Source organism: Mauremys reevesii, linkage group 4, assembly GCF_016161935.1.
Source record: "Mauremys reevesii isolate NIE-2019 linkage group 4, ASM1616193v1, whole genome shotgun sequence".
In the NCBI taxonomy this organism is placed as follows: Eukaryota; Metazoa; Chordata; order Testudines; family Geoemydidae; genus Mauremys; species Mauremys reevesii.
Window position 1 is genome coordinate 60978405 of NC_052626.1, and position 20473 is coordinate 60998877.

The 20473-nt window shown below is 43.4% G+C and overlaps 1 protein-coding gene across 1 annotated transcript in view; it reads right to left on the minus strand.

Annotated features, from left to right (window-relative positions):
* LTK (leukocyte receptor tyrosine kinase) overlaps nt 1-20473 on the minus strand; it is a 154116-nt gene that overhangs the window by 62514 nt on the left and 71129 nt on the right. The window contains exons 5-9 of the mRNA XM_039534376.1: nt 11713-11852; nt 8200-8337; nt 6341-6496; nt 5219-5319; nt 1991-2157 (exon numbers count right to left, since the gene is read on the minus strand). Of these exons, the coding sequence (XP_039390310.1) occupies nt 1991-2157; nt 5219-5319; nt 6341-6496; nt 8200-8337; nt 11713-11852 (702 nt within the window). The remainder of the gene's footprint in view (nt 1-1990; nt 2158-5218; nt 5320-6340; nt 6497-8199; nt 8338-11712; nt 11853-20473) is intronic.

Consider the following 20473-nt stretch of genomic DNA (forward strand, 5'->3'; position numbering starts at 1 on the left):
TTTCCCATAGATCTCATGCTGCCCCAGAATGTTCATTTTGCTTCAAAATTCAGCACTGCCATGATGCAGAAACCAAGGACCCTAGGCAGAGAAGTTAGGATCTGCTTGTTGCAGAATACACAAGGTCTTACCTATATCTCAACAGCCCTTGGAATTCCTTTCCGGGATTCCAAACAATTAGTGCCAAGTAGGAGCTCCTTGCAAGAAGTTTAATTCTAAACCAATTCATTGGTTACATTAACAAACTTTTACATGATCAGAACTAAAGAGCTGCAAACTGACAAGGTTCCATACTGCTCCTCAATATCATGCCCGAGCATTAGGCATACTGCCAGCATGAGGATCCACCCTATATTTAACTATAGGTCAGGACAAAGATCTGTACTATGGTCTAAGGGTTGGAAAACCTGAGGCTCCTATATTAAACTAGAGATGGAGTTGAACAAAAATCCCGGAACTGAATTTTACTGGAGTTTGGATCTTGTTTCAAACTTTGGATCTTGTTTCAAATACAGACAAACTTTGTCTGTATTTCAAGCTGAGCCAAATCCCTAGATACCAACCCCTTGAATTCTGGGAAGGTTTGGATCTGGCTCCATGCGCCCATCCCTATGTTAAATGGAGTCCCCTTTTTTCTTGACAATGACGTTTCAAAGTCGTTAGTTGTTGTAAATATTAAATGGGATATTTCCTTTCATTGTAACGTTTAATAATTAAAATGGACGCTAATTTTTTTGGTCAGAAATGTCATTTGGGTGAGGCCCTGCTGAGGAAGAATCAAAAACAGAAGAGTGCAATTTAAAACCACTCTCTCTGTGCAAAACTATAAGCTGCCAATATACTCCTCCTGGTCTGAAATTGATTGAGGCTGGGAGGGGGGATGAGAAAAGTCTGATTAAAAATACTTCGAGTTTTTATAGACTTTAAAACTTGACTCCATTCAGAAAAACAAATAAACATTAGCCCCATCTGTACAAAGGGTGAACACGAATGTACACAAGCACTATTGTGCATGCCTGTCTGAGATACTTGAAGTTTCCAATCCACGTGCACACAGTGATGCTGCACACAAGCATCCATATGCATGCAAATCACTGACATGTGCACGTGGATTGGAAACTTCAGGTATCTCAGACAGGCATGCACAATAGTGCTTGTGTACATTCGTGTTCACCCATTGGGTCTTGTGCTGAGCTAATTTGGGGGGTGTGCATTAGTAAATGTGCATATGTGTGGCCTTTTGAAAATCTGGGTATTTTTCATTTTAGAAAACAGACTTATCTTTAACATATTCATTTTGTATCCAGTCTCAGTTAATCTCAAACAGCAATGGATACATAAAAGTCCATTCAAGCAGTTAGAAAGATGGAGTAATTTGGATGATGTGCTGAATCCACAGAACAGATAGGGGTGAATTATGTCCTAATGATCTAACGATATTTATTCATATACCTATGTGACCGATTCACCTATTCACAATGCAGAATTTATTAATAGCATTTTATGGATCACTTTGTTTACCACACCCTCAGTCAAAATCCTACCTTTTCCCAACACTTTGCATGTGATAAGAACAAATTGTAAAGTTAACACGGTGTTCCATAATGTAGCCCAGCTAATGCAGCCAATGCAAAACAACAATTCAGCTTGAACAAACAGTAAATCTAGGCCCTGATCCAAAGCTCTCTGAAATCAACGGGAAGAATCCCGCTGACCACAGCAGGTATTTGATCAGGCCCCTCGTTATTTTATCCATTGCCCCTCTTTGGTATTATAAAAGGACCAGGGGAAGTTCTATATGTCACCATCAGGTGGTGATAGAAATGTCTGTATCCATGAGAGCAATGATTTAAGAGGATGTATTCCAACAGCCATACCTACAAAACCCCAGTATATGTGACCGTAAGAGAGGCACTGGAAGAAGTCAAGAATGCAAACCATGCTCCACAACAGTCCAGCAAACAAATGTGTTAACCAAGGGCATTCTTACCTGTTCTGGAGCACTGGCATTTGCAGTGTGATGAGAAACCAGCGGTCACTCCAGCTCCCTGTTCTTTCCCACACCAGAAGGGAGATACTGACTCCACCTGTCTCTTCCTGGACAGAGAATGAGATGGTGCCATTGTAACTGCCAAAAATATGCACTGAGAATTGGATCTGTAATAAAATAGGAGGAAAATAATGGCATCCTGTGGTGAAAGGAGGGTGGCAATTGAAAAGATGGATTGTCTTTAATAACCATGCAAACCAGCCTTTAAAATGGGAATCTTTGTGGTTCATATCACCTTCTGGCCTTGGCCCCTCTCCTGGATGGGTAACAGATGGTTGTATTTGGATCCAGCTGCTGAATCCCATGTGCTTCTAAGACCTGCTGTGTCTGGGCAGTGACTGATCATGGTTTCTAGCCCTGAGTCTCTCAAGCACACTCCCAGGTGCAGTCCCCATGTCTGACACCCTCCCAGGGCAATGGGACCCTGCAGTCTGGCTGCCTGGAGCCCAGAACTAGTGCCCCAGCCTTCCCAAGCCCCCAGTTGCTTGGAGATGTTCTCTCAGACTCTACCTCACTATGGGAGCTCTGGTTTCCCAATTACACCTCTCAGGGACAACATGGCAGTAAGATAAGGAAACAGGCTTAACAAAGGGAATTTCTTAACCACAGACACTTTTACTCTTAAATAGCATTAGGACTATAGATCTTAGGAAAACAAACTCCCGAATGCATTCTCCCTCAATGTGCTGACCACCACAGTGAGTGCTAGATTGGGTCTGAGTCCTTAGGCCAGATAGCTCCCCGTGCCTGCAGCGATGGAACGGCCCCTCCTCGAGAAGCAGCTCCCTTAAATAAATGCTCTCCTCTTTAGTTCATGTGGTTAGGCTGGGCAACTGCAGCTCTTCCAGTCATGTGCTTAGACTGGGAGATTCCAACCCCCTTCTCAGAGACAGGTGTCTGCTAGAGTCAATTCAAAGTCAATGGCCCCTGTAGGCAACAAACCTATTGTTTCACTAGGGAAGACTCATTCAGAATTGATAGCCCTTGACGGCTCTCTCCTTGCTAGTCTCTTGAGGTGTCCCAACTCCCTGGCATAAGCACCCACTATCCAGAATACACTGTTCTTAAGAACATAAGAATGGCCATACTGGGTCAGACCAAAGGTCCATCTAGCTCAGTATCCTGTCTTGCGACAGTGGCCAATGCCAGGTGCTTCAGAATGAACAGAACAGGTAATCATCAAATGATTGTCAGGATTTGACTGGTTTTCAACACCATCCGGATGTCTTAACCCAAGATGGAGGTTACAATGCAAAGTGAAGGTTACAAGGAAGATTACAATAAAAAATGGTGCTTCCAACACAATATGGAGTTTACAGTTTGACAAAGACATCCCCCCAGTCTCTCCCCCATCATTGAAGGGGAATGGAGAAGGCGTACTTGAGGAACCTTCTCACATCTCCTCACGAGATAGAGGATCTGCTATAATGTTTGCATCCCTTTTGACATGAATCACCTACATATCATAACATGGGTGCCAGACTCTATTTTAGAAATTTGGCATTAAAGCCCTTCCCTTGGGAAACATGGTCCTTCCAAGTCTCATTAAAAATACTATATACATCAAGGCAAATTCCTCCATCCCATATGTCATACAGTAAATATCTCAATAACCAAACCAACATATAGTATTCATCAAACATCACAGAGCAGTTCCAAATCTGTCACATATATCTTCCCCTTTCAGAGCACACTGAACATTATATATATATATATATATATATATATATATATATATATATATATATATATATATATATATATATATATATATATACACACATACATACACACACACATATAGAGAGAGAGTTCACACACACACCCATTGCCCCAGAACTTCTGGGTTTGAAGCTGAGACTTGAACCTGCCACTTCCTCCTCCCTCCCATCTGCTAGAGAGTGGATGCTCCTTCCTTCCTTAATATGCCACCCACCAAAAATATATGTTGGGATTTCTCTCCCACTGGAGTGGTGTATGAAGCACCCCCTTGAAAGGCTGGGTGGTCAAGACAGACCTAGCCCCCTGTGAAGCTGGTCTTAAGCAAGCAGTAACTCCTGAGCTCTGGTTATCCCATGTCAAGTAGGGAAGGGATTCAGGGCTCCCCAGCTCTGGCATTCCTTCTCAGGGTCTTGATTTTCACCTGTGGGCTGTGTGTATATGAGGAAACCATTTCCTTCCTCGGGGACTGTTTCCTCTCTCTGCCCCATCTCCACGAGGGTCAAGAGCTGGGGTTCCCTGTGGTAACACCTCCCTTTCTAAGGTAAAGGGAGGCAGGGAACTGAATCTGACCTCTTTGTGTCTGCACTTGAGCACACCTGGCTCACTCATTTTTGTTCTCACACTCACCTCTTCCATGAGTGATCAAAGTCACCTGTTCACAATGTAGTACAACTGGACTCTGGCTCAAACTTACAACATAATTTTCCCTAAAATATCATGGAATATCTTCTAATACTCCCACCACCAGCAACCCTTAGCGCTCCTGAGTATTTACAACGATCTGGCCTACAGGTGGACAAAGGGGGGTTTACTCTTGGAACTTGTAGCCACATCTGACTGCCTTCCAACACCTGATGAGATTTCAGCAGATGGGGCTTCACAGGAGTGTGGGCCGTGCTGGTGTCCCTCCACCGCAGAACGTCACTGTATTAACTTCTGCCTTCACTCCCCATTGGGAATCTGGTGTTTCTGTTCCCATGAGGGTACAGTGAGACAAATGTACTAATGCCTGAGATGTGAGCTCAGCCACATGTACACTATATGCCCCAAATGAGTCAGCTGTGTTACTCACTCCCTCCAGTGGCCAAGTAGCAGATCCTGCCCCCCTTCCCCAGGCTGGACAAGCTGTATATTAGCCAGCCATGGTGCATTGCCAGGCCCCTGGCATCTGAGCCCTGGGCAGTTTGCCCACTTGTGCCTTGTTCCCTGACCATCAAAACACTTCAGATCTCTGAGGTCTCTCTTGCCCATGGTGGGATGCACCTGCATGCCCACACTTCGGGGTCTGATGCTTGGCTAGGTGGGCTGTGTGGTCAGCCACTCTAATTTCCAATGTTCCCAGGCTGTTTGGCATACAGAGAGATAGGGAAGGTAGCCATCATACAGGCACAGGGACCTGTAAACTGAGGATTAGCTCCACAAGGATGCTAAAACTGAGCAATATACCTGGTAGTCTCCACTGGCAAGACTGGCTGGCAGGCTGGCACTGTAAGCCCTCGCAACATCACCTGTCTGATTGCTGTCTGCTCGCAGGTACAGGAAGTGCCCTGTGAGCAGAAAAATTAATTAGAAAAAAAAGGCATAAATTCATCCAGTCAACAAAAAATCTTTGTTGACAGATGTTCACTTACTGGATACCCACTGTCTGCTGATTAGAGAGGAAGCTTGTTTTAAAAAAATCTGGCATTTTCTTTTTCATGCATTTGTAAAATAATTTCACGACTTTGTGCTGAAACCTGTGTGACAGAAGGGCATGATAGAGGCTACATTAGGGAATCAGCATGGATCTCTCACTGAGGTGGTAAACTCAGATACATTGGTGCCCTGAAAACCTATGGAAAAATGGATTTTAGCAGCATGGGAGCTGAAATCGCAAGACCTTCATTGGCCCACCAGTGAGTGCACCTCAGACAGCACTTCTCCACCTTTCCAAACATTGGCCTATGGGCACAAAAACTGGAATTTACAGAGAGCTCCCCCACAGCCAGTACTCCTACCACATTCTCTCCAGTGATTCTTGCTGGGAGTGACTTGGACTGAACTACCTGTTTCTGGTCCTTTGTCCCTAGAAAGGAAGGTCTAGCTAGGTTCTCAGGAGAAAGAAAAGGACTAAGAGAGAGGAGCAATGAAACTGCAACCCTAGGGCCTATGTTACAAAAAGAATTGTGCTAACTCATGGTTCTAAGCCACAGCTAGGGCAGTGTTATCACAAGCGCTTTCTATTCACGCAAGCAAGAGAAAAAACATGCTATATCACAAATGCCCCTAATCTTGGCAGAGAACCTTGAACCAGGATGGGTTTTTAGCCCTAGTTCACAGAGGGCTCTAGCCTCCCTGTGTGTTACTTTCCAAGCTGACAGATGTTCTTCTGGACCTTTTTTATATAGGTCTTTGAACCAGGACTGAAACCACAATGGGCTCAGTTTAAACACAGTCCCAGCTAACGCTGATGAACACAAAGGTGATTTGGTGAGGTGGGTCAAAGAATTTTAAAACCATTTCCCAAAAAACATGTTTGAGACTAGAGAGAGAGAGAGAGAGAGAGAGAGAACGCCATGAGGAACATACCTCTGGTGGCTAGCAAGGCAGATCCCATGAATGGAGCTTCTTGTGTCATTTCTTCAAAGCCCCTGATGGACCAGGAGGGAGACACAGTGTCATTCAATATCCAGCCACAGGAACCCTGCTCAAAAGAACAGTGTGCCCCTGCCGGGAGACTGTCTGCTGGAAAGGATTAGAAAAAATGGGGGTATTTCACACAGAGCTGATTAGGGAACAAAAGAGCAAGAAAACTGTAAAGTCAGCTATGGTCACTTTCACTATGTTTCCCTAGGGAGCTACAAAGGTAATACCCTATTGTCTTCTACCAAGAGAGAAGGTGGGTGAGGTAATATCTTTTATTGGACCAACTTCTGCTGGTGAAAGAGACAAGCTTTTGAGATTACACAGAGCTCCTCTTCAGGTCAACACTGCATATTAGTCTTCTACCAAGAAACGGCAAAATGGCTTATTAGTTTATTTTCATGTATAGTAGTCACCATCAAAAAGTTAATACTCATCACTTAGTAGGATGAGAGATATTTCTTATTCTAAGTGTAGTGGAAAACAGTGGTTCCCGAGAACCCATCATGCGATAACTGTTTGGTGACTGCTTTATGGGATACCAACAGATATTCCAGGGGTCCCCATGTCCTATGTAAAGATGGTACAATGGCTGATTATAGTAACTGTGAGTAAATTTAGAACAAATAAAATGACACTTCCTCAGATGGCGTATAGTCAGCCTATGGAATTCTCTACCATGCTGCATGAGTAAAACACTGTATCTGCATTTTTGAAAGGATCGTTTTCTGACAAGTAACATTTGTGGTGATTCTAAGGATGGTCAGTTCTTCCAGCCGATCGGGATAAAGTCTGGAAGGGATTTCTCCCCCCAGTGAGACAGGTGTAAAAAGAAGAGCTTTTGCCTTCCTCTGAAGTAGCAGGAACTGCGCCCGGAAGGATACCAGACTTAGTAGGCTAATGGTTTCATCCTGTATAGAAAGTCCTATATTCCTCATCCCAGGAGTGCATTCCATATGGATATCCCAGGTCCAGGTACCCAGTTAAACTAGGTAGACAAAATATATAAGTAATCTCTATGTGTAATCAATTTAATTAATCTATTTCACTTTCTAAATTATTATTCTTCCTGATGGGCTGAAAAGGTAGAAAGCAGGTTTTTTTAACACTATCAGTCTGGTTTGTAGCTTTTTGATTAAAATTGTTTCTATATGCACCTGGTGTGTTTGACAGGTATATTTTATTATATAAAGCAATACATACATCCAGTGAGTGGTTAGGTTAATCTGAGGTGTCTACTTCTAGTGGTATCTCAAGGGATATATTTCTTGACAAGTTATATGATACTAGTAGTTGGTAGATGGTACAGTGACCCACAGAAATTCCTGGAGAAATACATCCCAATTCTGACTATAGATTTGGTGGAACACCTTTTTTTAAGTGCTCACATGACCAGCCTAGCTGAGCCGTCTTGGTCGGTTGGCTTTTGTGGTGGTTTGACTGATGCAATTGGGATGACAAATGATACCACTAGGAGAATTCTGCCTCCCAAAATTAAAAATTCTGTGCACAATAATTTAAAATTCTGACTATTTTATTTGTCAAAATAACACAAGATAATCACACTCCTGCTTTCAGCCCCGAGCCCCAGCTGCCCAGGTCTGACAGTAGGAGACCCAGTTGAATGTAACAGGTGTGGGCAGGAGTGCTGGGGGAAAATAACAAATTCTCTGTGAAAAAATAAAATTCTGTGGCGAAGATAAATTCTACGCAACTTCTGCATTGCGGTGTGGCACAGAATTTCAGCAGAACTAAAATGAGGAATGACTGAAGGAACCGATTGAGGGAGCGGGTTTCTTACTCACCACATATGGCCTCTTCATCCTCTTTGGCAGGGCAATCACTGTGAAAATCACAGACCTGCAAGTGGCTGACACAGCCGCCATGTGGGCAGGGGAAAGTGGAGCCCTGGTCATATGTGGAAAGATCCTTGCTTTCTTTTTCTAAAGGGTACAAAGAAAGAAGCCCAGAGAGAGGAGTCAGCAGGTGGTCTAGAGCAGGGTTTTGGTTTGGATGGTTCCTCAGTCACACTCAAGCGCCTTCCCCCTTGCTACACTATAAAGACAATCAGTCCATATAATAATAATAATTATTAATAATAATAAATACTCATTTAATTTCAATGTTTGTGCCAGAAAGTCTCTGAACCTGTAACAAAATGTCTCCAAAAAAGAAATTAACGAAAAAGCAATGTGGCCCAATGAACAATCAGTAGAACTAGCTTGCAAATGAACCAAACTGGCACCACCTTCGTAATAGTAAATAAACATCTTACAGCCCAACCTAAACCAAAAATTAATCTACAGGCAAAGGAGGGCAGCAATTGAAAGGTGCAGACCCTGCATTGAGAGGGCCCTGCTCCCTGTTCTCTCAAGACTGTGTCATGGGACTGTCAGCAGTTCCAGTGAAGCTGTTCCCAGATGTTGCTAAAGATAGTCCCCCTAATAGACTCTATATCATTTAAGGCTTTCAATAAATGTGAGACCTTGAAATGCATTCCCTGGATAATAGATCATCTTTATGGCTAGTAGATTTAGCACTGGTTTCATAAGATTCCCTTAGGGCACTCGGGTTATCAAATTGACCTGATTTATTGTGTTTTTTCCCAATTCCCTCCCACCATCGCTCCATACTTCTTTGTACTTGCATGATATTCAAAACTACAGCCATGTCTATAAATTATCCTCTCTGGTTTAAATCACTCAAGTTCCCTGCCACAGTGGGGTTTTATTTTTTGCACATAACACTTCACACACATAAAACCCATAAATGCTCCAACAGACAAGAAGATTATATCCAAAATTTAGATTTTGTTTAAAAAACCTAAAGTAAATAAAACAGAAAAAACTAATAGGATCAGAACATTTAAAAAAGTCACTGAAAACAGTATTTTGTTGGATATTTGTAAATTTAAAGCTTTTTCTGCAGTTTGCAATCCAGAACCAATAGCATTATGCTAGTGCATGAGAACCGTAAAATGAAGCTGAATAAGGCCCTGATCCTGCATGCTGCTTTGAGCAAATGGACCCCTGCACCTGTAAGGAGCATTACTGAAGTCAGTGAGGCTCTGCACAGGTTCAGGGGTCTGTCTGCATGTAGCACTTAGTAGGATCAGGGCCTATAACAAGGTGAAACTGCCCTGGCTAGTTTCATTGCCAAGCTGAATGAACCATATGAAGTAAAAAGCAGCATACATGGTGGAAAACAAACTAATTTCGAATTGTTTTCTTTTTAATAATCTAAGGGTACATCTATACTACCCGCTAGATCGGCAGGTAGTGTTCGATGTATCAAGGATTGATTTATCACGTCTCATCTGGATGCGATAAATCGATCTGCTAATCAACGCCCGTACTCCACCTTGGCAGGAGGAGTAAGCGGAGTTGACGGGGTAGCCGCGGCAGTCAACTCGCCGTCATGAGGACAGCCAAGTAAGTCAAACTAAGATACTTCAACTTCAGCTACGCGAATGACGTAGCTGAAGTTAAGTATCAGAGGGGTAGCCGTGTTAGTCTGGATCTGTAAAAGCAACAAAGAATCCTGTGGCACCTTATAGACTAACAGACGTTTTGCAGCATGAGCTTTCGTGGGTGAATACCCACTTCTTCGGATGCAAGTGGTGGAAATTTCCAGGGGCAGGTTTATATATGCAAGCAAGAAGCAAGCTAGAGATAACGAGGTTAGTTCAATCAGGGAGGATGAGGCCCTGAAGATACGTAGCTGAAGTTGCGTATCTTAGTTCGAACCCCTCCGCTAGTGTAGCCCAGGCCTAAGACAGAGATTCTTAACTTGGAAGTGCCAAATAGGTTTCACGTAGACAAGACCACCTTCCTTCTCTTTATGACTTTATGATGGAGGGGGTTGGGAGGTAGCAAAACCTTTTTCTGTCGGAACATAGGGTCACAGTATGGAAAAGATTGGGAACTACTGATCTCATGTGTTAGTGACACAGGTAAGGGCTTTTTAATCTCAACAATGGCCCTCTAAGTAAAGAAAAAAAATCAAACGTTTATAAACAACACAGACATTTTGTTTTAAATGATTCATGTGTGCTTCTAGGGCTATGTCTACACTGCGGACCGTAGAGAGCACAGCAGAACTGCTACAGCTGTGCTGCTGTAAGGTCTCCCATGTAGCCGCTCTTTGCCAGCTGGAGAGAGCTCTCTTACAAGCATCATTAAACCACCCACAATGAGCAGCATTAGCTATGCTGGCAAGAGAGCCTCTCCTGCCAACATGGCACTGTCCACACCAGAACTTTTGTTGGCAAAACCTATGTCGGTAAGGGGTGTGAAAAAAAAAGTTTTGCAGACAAAAGTGCTAGTGTAGGCAAAGCCCCACTCTCTGTTAGAGAGACAAGCTGGGTAAGGTAATATCTTTTATGGACCAATTTCTGTTGGCGAGACAGAAGCTTTTGATCTACACAGAGCTCTTCCTCAGATCTGGGAAAGGTACTAAGAGTGTCCCAGCTAATTACAAGATTGAACAGATAGTTTAGCAAAAATAGTTACCACATATTCTAAGGGACCATTAAAAGTGAAGTGGCGCATTAAAACCCCTGTAGTCTTAGGACAAAAAACAGGGTTAGAGGGTTACAGATTGTTGTAATAAAACACAAATCCAGTGTCTTTCTAAATACCATGGTTTTTAGTGTCTAGCAAAATTATGAAGTTATGTTCCCAGGCCTGTCTTCTGAAAGTGTTGTGCAGGTTTCCTTTGAGGTTGGAGACTGATAGGGCAGATATAGAGTGATCGTTTTGTGAAAAGTGTTCATCCAACAAGTGATATGGTGTTTTTGTCTTTTATTATTTCCGTGGGTGAGTTCATTCAAGAGCATAGTGATTGTCTAGTTTCACCTACATAGCTGTTATTGGGGCATTTAGTGCAATGGATGAGGTACAGCGCATGTTGTGATTGGAGTGCATGGGACCCATGGATCTTGAAAGGTGTGTGCAGGTTTTTCATCTGTAGTTCTGGCAGGGTCTGGTGCCACTTTGAGTTGGTGGGTCCTGGTCTGTGTGGAGCTTGCTTCTGATGATGAGTTTGGACAGGTTGGGAGGTTGTTTGAAAGCCAGAAGAGGGGGTTTATGAAAGATTTCTTTCAGGATGGGGTCACCATCAAGTATGGGTTGTCATGGTTTATGATACCCTCTATGGATTTCAGCATGGGGTGGTAGGTGACAACTAGGGGTATGCAGTCAAAGGGGGTTATTGTGGCCTTCTAGATCATACTCAGCAATTTTAGTTAGTGTCCTTTTTTTAGTTTCTGGCTACATTCATTTAGATTTTCCAGCTCTTGCTAGATGTGTGGAACCTACCATGGAAGCAGTCCCTGAACTGCAAGGATCCCAATGCCAATAGCCCAGCCCCTTGTGCTCCACAGGTTGAATACAGCAGGGAGATCTCAAAAGGCCTCTCCACTTCGCCGATCTGAGCCATGAGTACTTTCCACTTCACCCTATAACAAGACAAGAAACAGCAATCAGATACATGTTGAACACCTGGGTACCTCACCTGCTTAGGCACCTTTGTAAACCCCGCTAGGTGCCTATCTAAATCAGGAGGTAACTAAATACCTTTAAATAGCTGGCCCATGACGCTGGCTCCCTTCCTTGTTTCTAGCAGCTAAATGGTTTTAAAAGACAGCTAAAAATACATAAAATACATTCCTAATATTACATTTCCATGCAAGAAGTTTCTGTGCTAGCCACTGAGATATTACGTCATTGTCAAAGGTCTATTGGATCACAAAAGGATGGGAGGTGGTTCACACAATGGTGAATAGGAGGTTTGCACAAGACACTCGATTAAGATGTGGTGCATACTATGAAAACATGAGAACCCCTGTTATAAGCACACAAAATTGTGTAGAAATGTCAGCAGCTTTAAGTGTTTATGGCCTTTCCCATTTACGTCAGCCTGATTATCTACCTAATTCATTGCCAGTGTTTCACATCAACCACACACCCTTCCTCTGTCAGAGGATGCTGCTATCCTTCCCCATCTTCTCTCCCCCACCATCCCTTTGGCGGTTCACCGGCCCCTAATCAAAACGAGCACAGCCCTCAGCCCTCTCAGAAGATGAAAATGTTTCCCCTTTTCACACTTTTGGCATTTCATGAAGAATTCTAGCTTTCCCAAGATTGTAATATCATTTCATTCCATTTCAGAAATCTCCAGCACTGAAACACAACTCTATTACATCTGCCACAGAGCTATGTAACCAAGAGCCTCCAGCAGTGAGATGTGATTGTTTTACTGCTTATTATATTACAGTATAGCCTCCAGGAATCTTCAGCACTAAGCTAGAAATGCATTTCTCTTTGCCATAACACCACACAAAATCCAAGACCATTCAGCCCTGGAACACAGTGCCACCATTTCCATTATATTACCTGATATACTATAGCCACCATGTTCCTCTGGCACAGAGACACAGCTTTGTTACCTCCACTGTAACACAGCACATTGCCCACATTCTCCAACTGAGTCACCACTGCATTATCACACCAGAGCAGCCAGGAACCTCTGATACTAAGTCACAATCACATTACCACCAGTCTGTATTGCAGCAGATCATCCACAAACCTCCAGCACTGAATCATGACTGCATGACCTATAATAATATAATAATAATTGGAGATATGCCAATCTCCTAGAACTGGAAGGGACCTTGAAAGGTCATTGAGTCCAGCCCCCTGCCTTCACTAGCAGGACCAATTTTTGCCCCAGATCCCTAAGTGGTCTCCTCAAGGATTGAACTCATAACCCTGGGTTTAGCAGGCCAATGCTCAAACCACTGAGGTATCCCTCCCCCCCTTATATATTATAGTCCTCCATTATATATTATAGTACTGTCTCCAACAAGCTCCAGCACTGAGACTTGACTCCATTAACTCCACTATACAGTATGATAGCACAGCACCTAGAAACTGCAAGTGATATGTAGCTTTGCATCACCCAGAATGCTTAGGTGTACACCTTGTTATCAAGGAGCACTGCCCAGATATTCCCTAGGGCAGCTGTATTCTGACACACACCCTCAGGTCCAAAATCCAACTGCGGCAAGTTCTCTATATGCATAAATATTGCACTTTCTTTGCTTGGTCCTGGTATCCAAACAGGGGCTATTCAGAGCCAATTTAATTTTCTTAATGGAATCAGGAACAAAGCCTTTAGTATATACAGCAGAAGATGGATCATTGAAGCTGGCTTTCAGATAAGCCCAGCCTGGCAATACCTTTACTATCGATTTTACGTCAGGCTAGAGCTCAGTAAACTGGTTAATATTACTACTCTTCTAAATACAGACACTGAAACTGCTGTGTACGCTCTTAGGGGTTCTCAGAGCCTGACATGTCTCTGGGCAATTTGCAAGGACAGAATAAGAGTATGGACCTGCAAACAACTTGATGTTTAATTCAAGACAATTCAGGATGCATTGTGGCCCCAGTAATTTCTATTGTTCATCAATATTCTTAGCACTAGGAGGCTTGCAGCCTCTCTGTCTCCCTCTGTTGAACAAAGCCCCTTCCTCCCAATTCTGACCAGTCCTGTCTACTCAGTGCCTTACTATCTCCAACAAAGAGAACTGCTGTTGAATTTCCAGGAACAATATTTAAGAATCCAGACAACAATTGCTTTATTAAGAATGATGAGTTCAACTACATGAGCAGGAGAGTTGGCATGTTCTCTAAGCTAGAGGGATAGATTCGGACACAGATGTGACACTATGCTAAATCAGAGTGCTTTATTAGAAGCATTATAAACTCATAGACTTTAAGGTCAGAAGAGACCATTATGATCATCTAGTCTGACCTCCTGCACAATGCAGGCCACAGAATTTCACCCATCCACTTCAATAACAAACCCCTAACCTATGTCTGAGTTACTGAAGTCCTCAAATTGTGGTTTGAAGATCTCAAGCTGCAGGTAGTTGATTGGTGGCTGGTGTGACAAAGGCTACATGAATAACGTAGCTGAAGTTGATGTACTTAGATCTACTTACCGCAGTGCCTTCACTGCAGTAGGTCGACTGCTGATGCGCCGTTGACTTTGCCTACGCTTCTGGCTCCGGTGGAGTACCAGAGTCGACGAGAGAGCGCTCAGTGGTCGATTTATCGCATCTAGTAAAGACACGATAAATCGACCCCTGCTGGATCGATTGCTTTGGAGGTAAGTGTAGTTATGCCCTAAGAGAGTTAGCCAGATGGTGAATATCTGTACTTCTGTCTTATTGCTATTGATTAACTTTTGGGGGCAAAAAAGGAGAAACTTTTGTGTGCTGGGAACTTGCCACTGAGTTTGGGAGGGCTCCAGGCTACTTTGCTGTGTTTGCTGAAGTTTGGTTGCTGACTGTCTGGGCTAGATCACCCTGCAGTTAGGTGAGTTACTGCCTGATTCCTAGCAGGGCTCTAGTGGGACTCTTTTAAGGGCCCTAGAAAGGCTCTTTGATGTGACAGCAGAGCAGTTTTTTTGAATAGGCTAGTGATTAGAGGTAGCTGAGGAAGAGAGGATAAGTCACTTATTCCAGCTGTGTATGGGGCCCAGGCTTTAAAAACTATGTAGACTCCTACCTGAGAGACTGAAGGAGTGAGCCAGCTGAGTTTAGCAGCAGAGGAAGGCAGTGAGGTAAGGTTTGGGTCAATTTACAGGTACTCTGCAAGGAAGAACCTGCAATGGGAGGAAAACGGCATATTGCCAACAGCACTGCTTGTTCTTCCTCTGCCTGCACCTGTGGGGGCCCCGGCCAGACAGGCATCCTGGCCCTGGAGGCTTCTACCCAGACACTGGTCTTGACTTGCTGGGCATGTGTCCTGCATGTCCCTGATGAAGAAAGCCAGGCAGGGGAAGCCAGCTGGTGTGTGAGGTGCCTGTCGGTGAAATCCCTCAGGAAGTAGGTAAGAAAGCTGCAGGAGGAGATGGCTCGTTGGTGTAGCATCCAGGAGCAGAAGGACTTCATCAATAGGATGCATGTGGAGACATCCAGGATGGAGGATGCTAACTAGCTACAGATGGCTACAGCGGCCCCCAATGAGGAAGGAGACTCAGCTGCTCTAAGGGAAGGAGACTGGTTGCTGGCCACCTCAAGCTGTAGGCAGCACTTCACTCCCCGATCCAGTTCCCCATTGCAACATGGTCAAGAACTGGGACTGGAAAAAGGAGATGAGGAGCAGACCCCAATGGCTGAAAAAGAGGAGCCACCTGCCCCCAAATCCAGGAGGCTCATGGCCACCACAAGCAAGAGGAAGAGACACAGAGTGGGGTTATTAAGGACTCCCTTCTGGAATGGGATAGAGGCATCCATCTGCTGACCTGATTTGCTGTCCTTACAGGTGTGCTGCCTGCATGGAGCCTGTACTCAAGACATTACAGAAAGATTTCTGGAGCTCATCTGTTCTTCTTACCACTATCCCATGCTGCTCATTCACATGGGCACTAATGATACTGTCAAGTATAAACCTGAGCAGATCAACAGTGACTACCGGGCTCTGGGAGCAAGGGCGAAGGAGTCAGGGGTGCAGGTGGTGTTTTTGTCAATCCTTCCAGTTGAGAGTAAGGGCCCAGGCAGGGATGATGACATCCTGGAGATGATCACTCAGCTGCACAGATGGTGTCAAAGGGAGGGCATTGGCTTTCTCGACCATGAGATGCTGTTCCAGGAAGGAAGACTGCTGGGAAGAAATGGGGTCCACCTGACTACAAAGGGAAGAGAATGTTTGCACAGTGACTTGCCAATCTAGTAAGGAGGATTTTAAATTAGGTTCAAAGGAGGCAGGTGGCAAAAGCCCACAGGTAAGTATAAAAAAAAGGTGGAATTAACAGAGAACTAAGTGTTGGGGGGTAAATGGAAAATTACAGTTGGGTTGTAGGTGCAACAAGAGGGATAACAGTGATGGAATCTGCTCATCATCTTAGATATCTATACATAGATGCAAGGCGCATTGGGAATAAACAGGAAGTACTGGAATTATTAGTACGTGAGCTACATTATGACTTAGTTGGCATCACAGAGACTTGGGATAAATCTCATGACAGGAATATAAATCTCATGAGGGGGGATAGCTTGTTCAGGAAGGACAGGCAGGGAAAAAAGGGAGGACATATTGCATTATGTATCAAGAAAATATACACTTGTTCTGAGGCACAGAAGGAGGTTGGGGCAGAAGAGTTGACAGTCTCTGAGTGAAGAAAAAGGGTAAAAACCCTTATAGGGGGTCTGCTGTAAACCACCAAATTAGGAAGAGGTGATGGATGAGGAGATGGAACAATTAACAGAAATATTCAAAACACAAGACCCAATGTTAATAGGGGGAGTATTTAACTACTCAGATATCTGTTGGAAAAGTAATACGGCAAAACACAAAATGTTTTTGGAATGTACTGGGGACTACTTTTTGTTTCAGAAAATGGAGGAAATAACCAGAGGGACAGCCATTTTAGACTTGATTCTGACTAACAGGGAGGAATTGGTTGCGAATCTGAAAGTTGAAGGCAATTTGAGTGAAAGTAATCATGAAGCTCAGTGGTTTGGGCATTGGCCTGCTAAATTCTGGGTTGTGAGTTCAATCCTTCAGGGGGCCATTTAAGGAACGGGAGTTTAAAAAAAAAAACCTGTCTGGGGATTTGTCCTGCTTTGAGCGGGGGGGTGGACTAGATGACCTCCTGAGGACCCTGATATTCTATGATTCTAAATAATAGACTTCATGATTCTAAGGAAAGGAAGGAGGGGGAGCAGCAGAATAAGGGCAATGGCCTTCAAAAAAGCAGACTTTAACAATTTCAGAGAACAGGTAGGTAAGGATCCATGGAAAGAAAATCAAAGGGAAAAAGCAGTTCAGGAGAGCTGGCAGTTTCTCAAAGAAACAATATTAATGGCACAACAGCAAACTATCCCAATGTGAAGGAAAGATAGGAAGAATTGTAAGAGGCCGATATGGCTCCATCAGGAGCTCTTTTAATGTCCTGAAAATCAAAAAGGAATCCTACAAAAAATGGAAATGGACAAATTGCTAAGGATGATTACAAAAGAATAGCACAAGCATTTAGGGACAAAATCGGAAAGCCTAAAGCACAAAATGAGTGACACCTAACAAGGGACATAAAAGGCAGTAAGGAGAGGTTCTATACATACATTAGGAGCAAGAGAAAGACTAAGGGAAAGGCCAGAGTGAAGGAGTTGGGGGTGCAGGTGGTGTTTTCATCCTCCACTTAGCAAGGAAGGGAAGTTAATCATGGACAATAATGGACAACATCAAGAAGGCTGAAGTGTTAAATGTCTAATTTTCCATCAGTCTTCACTAAAAAGGTAAATTGTGACCAGAAACTTACCACAATTAATATTAACAACAAAGGGGAAAGAACACAAGCCAAAATAGGGAAAGAACAGGATAAAGAACATTTAGAAAAGTTGGATGTATTCAAGTCAGCAGGGCCTGATGAAGTTCACCATTTAAGGAACTAGCTGAAGCAATCACAGAACCATTAGCAATTTTCTTTGAGAACTCATGGACAGTGGGTGAGTTCCCAGGGGGCTGGCAAAGGGCTAACATAGAGCCTATTTTAAAAAATGGGAACAAAGAGGAACTGTGGAATTCTAGACCAGTCAGCCTAACTTTGATACCTGGAAAGACATTGGAACAAACTATTAAACAATCAGTCTGTGAACATCTAGAGGATGATAGTGCTATAAATAATAGCTAACATAGATTTGTCAAGAACAAATAATACCAAACCAAACTAATTTCCTTCTTGGACAGGGTTACTGGCCTACTGAATAGAGAGAAGCAGTAGATGTGATATATCTTGATTTTAGTAAGGCTTTTGACACAGTCCCACATGACATTCTCATAAGCAAACTAAGGACAGAGTCCAGCGGAAAGCAACAAGCAATGATAAAACGTTTAGAAAACAGCCTATGAGGAAAGATTTAAAAAACTAGGCATGTTTAGTACTGAGAAAAGCATATTGAGGAGGCAGTTGATAACAGACTTCAGATATGTTAAGAGGTGTTATAAAGACAAAGGTCATCAATTGTTCTCCATGTCCTACCTTCAGTTGACAAGAAATAATGGGCTTAATCTGAAGCAAGGGAGATTTAGGTTAGATATTAGGAAAAACTTTCCAACTATAAGGATAGTTAAATACTGGAATAGGCTTCCTAAGGAGGTTGTGGAATCCCATCATTGGCAGTTTTTAAGAACAAGTTAGACCAAGGGTCGGCAACCTTTCAGAAGTGGTGTGCCGAGTCTTCATTTATTCACTCTAATTTAAGGTTTCGTGTGCCAGTAATACATTTTAATGTTTTTAGATGGTCTCTTTCTATAAGTCTATAATATATAACTAAACTATTGTTGTATGTAAAGTAAATAAGGTTTTTAAAATGTTTAAGAAGCTTCATTTAAAATTAAATTAAAATGCAGAGCCCCCTGGACCGGTGACCAGGACCCGGGCAGTGTGTGCCACTGAAAATCAGTTTGAGTGCCGCCTTCGGCACACGTGCCATAGGTTGCCTACCCCTGGTTAGACAAACACCTGTCAGGGATGGTCTAGGTATACTTAGCCCTACCTCAGTGCAGGTAACTGGATTAGATGATCTCTCGAGCTCTTTTCCAGTCCTGCATTTCTATGATTCTAAGATTGCTTCAGGACTTCAGAATTTATTCAGAGATGACCTAAAGTATGAGAGGCTCTCTAGACAAAGATGTCAAACATCAATCCATCTCAGGCTCAGATTTGTCTCCTCTTAGGAATTGTACCCCAAGTCCATTTCAGAGAGGCACAGAAATCCAAGTTCCATTTCTTCTCCTGTCAGGGATTGTAGCACAGAGATCCAGTTCTAGCCCATTTCCTCTCTGAGGCTACATCTAGGGTGCATTCCAGGTTGCCACTGATTTAATCTCCTTGTTACAAGTGAACTAAGAGATTGAGGGAGTTTTCTCCATATCTGATCTAGGACAGACCTTGTTATTGGATGGCTTTCACTTTGGACAGTTTCCATTAAGTGGCAGAGTGTTGACCCACATGACCAGAATGTAATAGATTCTAGGTATATTGGTGGCACCAACCTGAGATAAACCTTATTTCAGTAGCAGAGAGTTGTTGCTGGCGTGGATTATGGACCTGCTTCTACAGTCCTGCAATTTACATTCACACACGTAGGGCAAGACCCAGCATCTAACTGCAGAAGTATGATCTTAGAGAGGATGATCTTAACTTCATCTCCTAAAGCTGTTGTGGCAGTCTTCAGGTAGGCTATGGAACAGGTGCAATTTTCCATTCCAGAGATAGCTGCATGTCAGTGATGCGTGAAGTGATCACTATTGATACTGAATAGCTAGGTACTTGTGAGGAGCACTCAATTAATCAATCATTTAATAATAAGCAGAAATGGACTTGTGAAACTAGCTGCCTTGGTCAGCAGAGACTAGTCACATGCCTGAAGTGGCATGGGCAGTCTCTGGGGATAAGAATGACACCAAAAGGCAACATTTTTCCCTGGTCAGGAGACATCCAGAGGGGGAAGGGCCCACCTAGAAAGGAAGTGAGTAAAAACTGAAAATAGGAGAGGAAGGGATATGAGGGTTAAGAATCAAATTTTAAATCAAACTTCGCTGTCTTTGGCTCGCCAGAACAGGAGTCTTGGCTGCGTATCTCTATAGCAACAAAAGGTGGTGCCAGGGAATTCAAGGAAAACAAGAGCAAGGATCTGTTGGTGGAATTCTCCATGGGAGCCAATCAGGTGATATAAACAAAGAGCTTACAGTCAGCATACTTAATCCATGCCCCTCAAAGGCAGGTAGGAGGAAAGGATAGCAAGCACAAGGAAGATTGCAAATAAACAGCGATGTGGACTCCTCTCTCTCTCTTTCTCTGTTAGAACTCAGTCTCCCTGTTGCACTTCAAGGCACCCTCTTGGTTCCCATCTCATGTGCATTCTGGCACATCCAGGAATGAAAAAGCAACCGTGGGGAAGACCAAAGTAAGGAACATCCAGGCTAAGGTTTGGTATTGCCCGGTTTTCTTATCTGCTTTCTCTTCCTCTCTCTTTCTACACTATCTCTTCTACCCTGCCCAGAG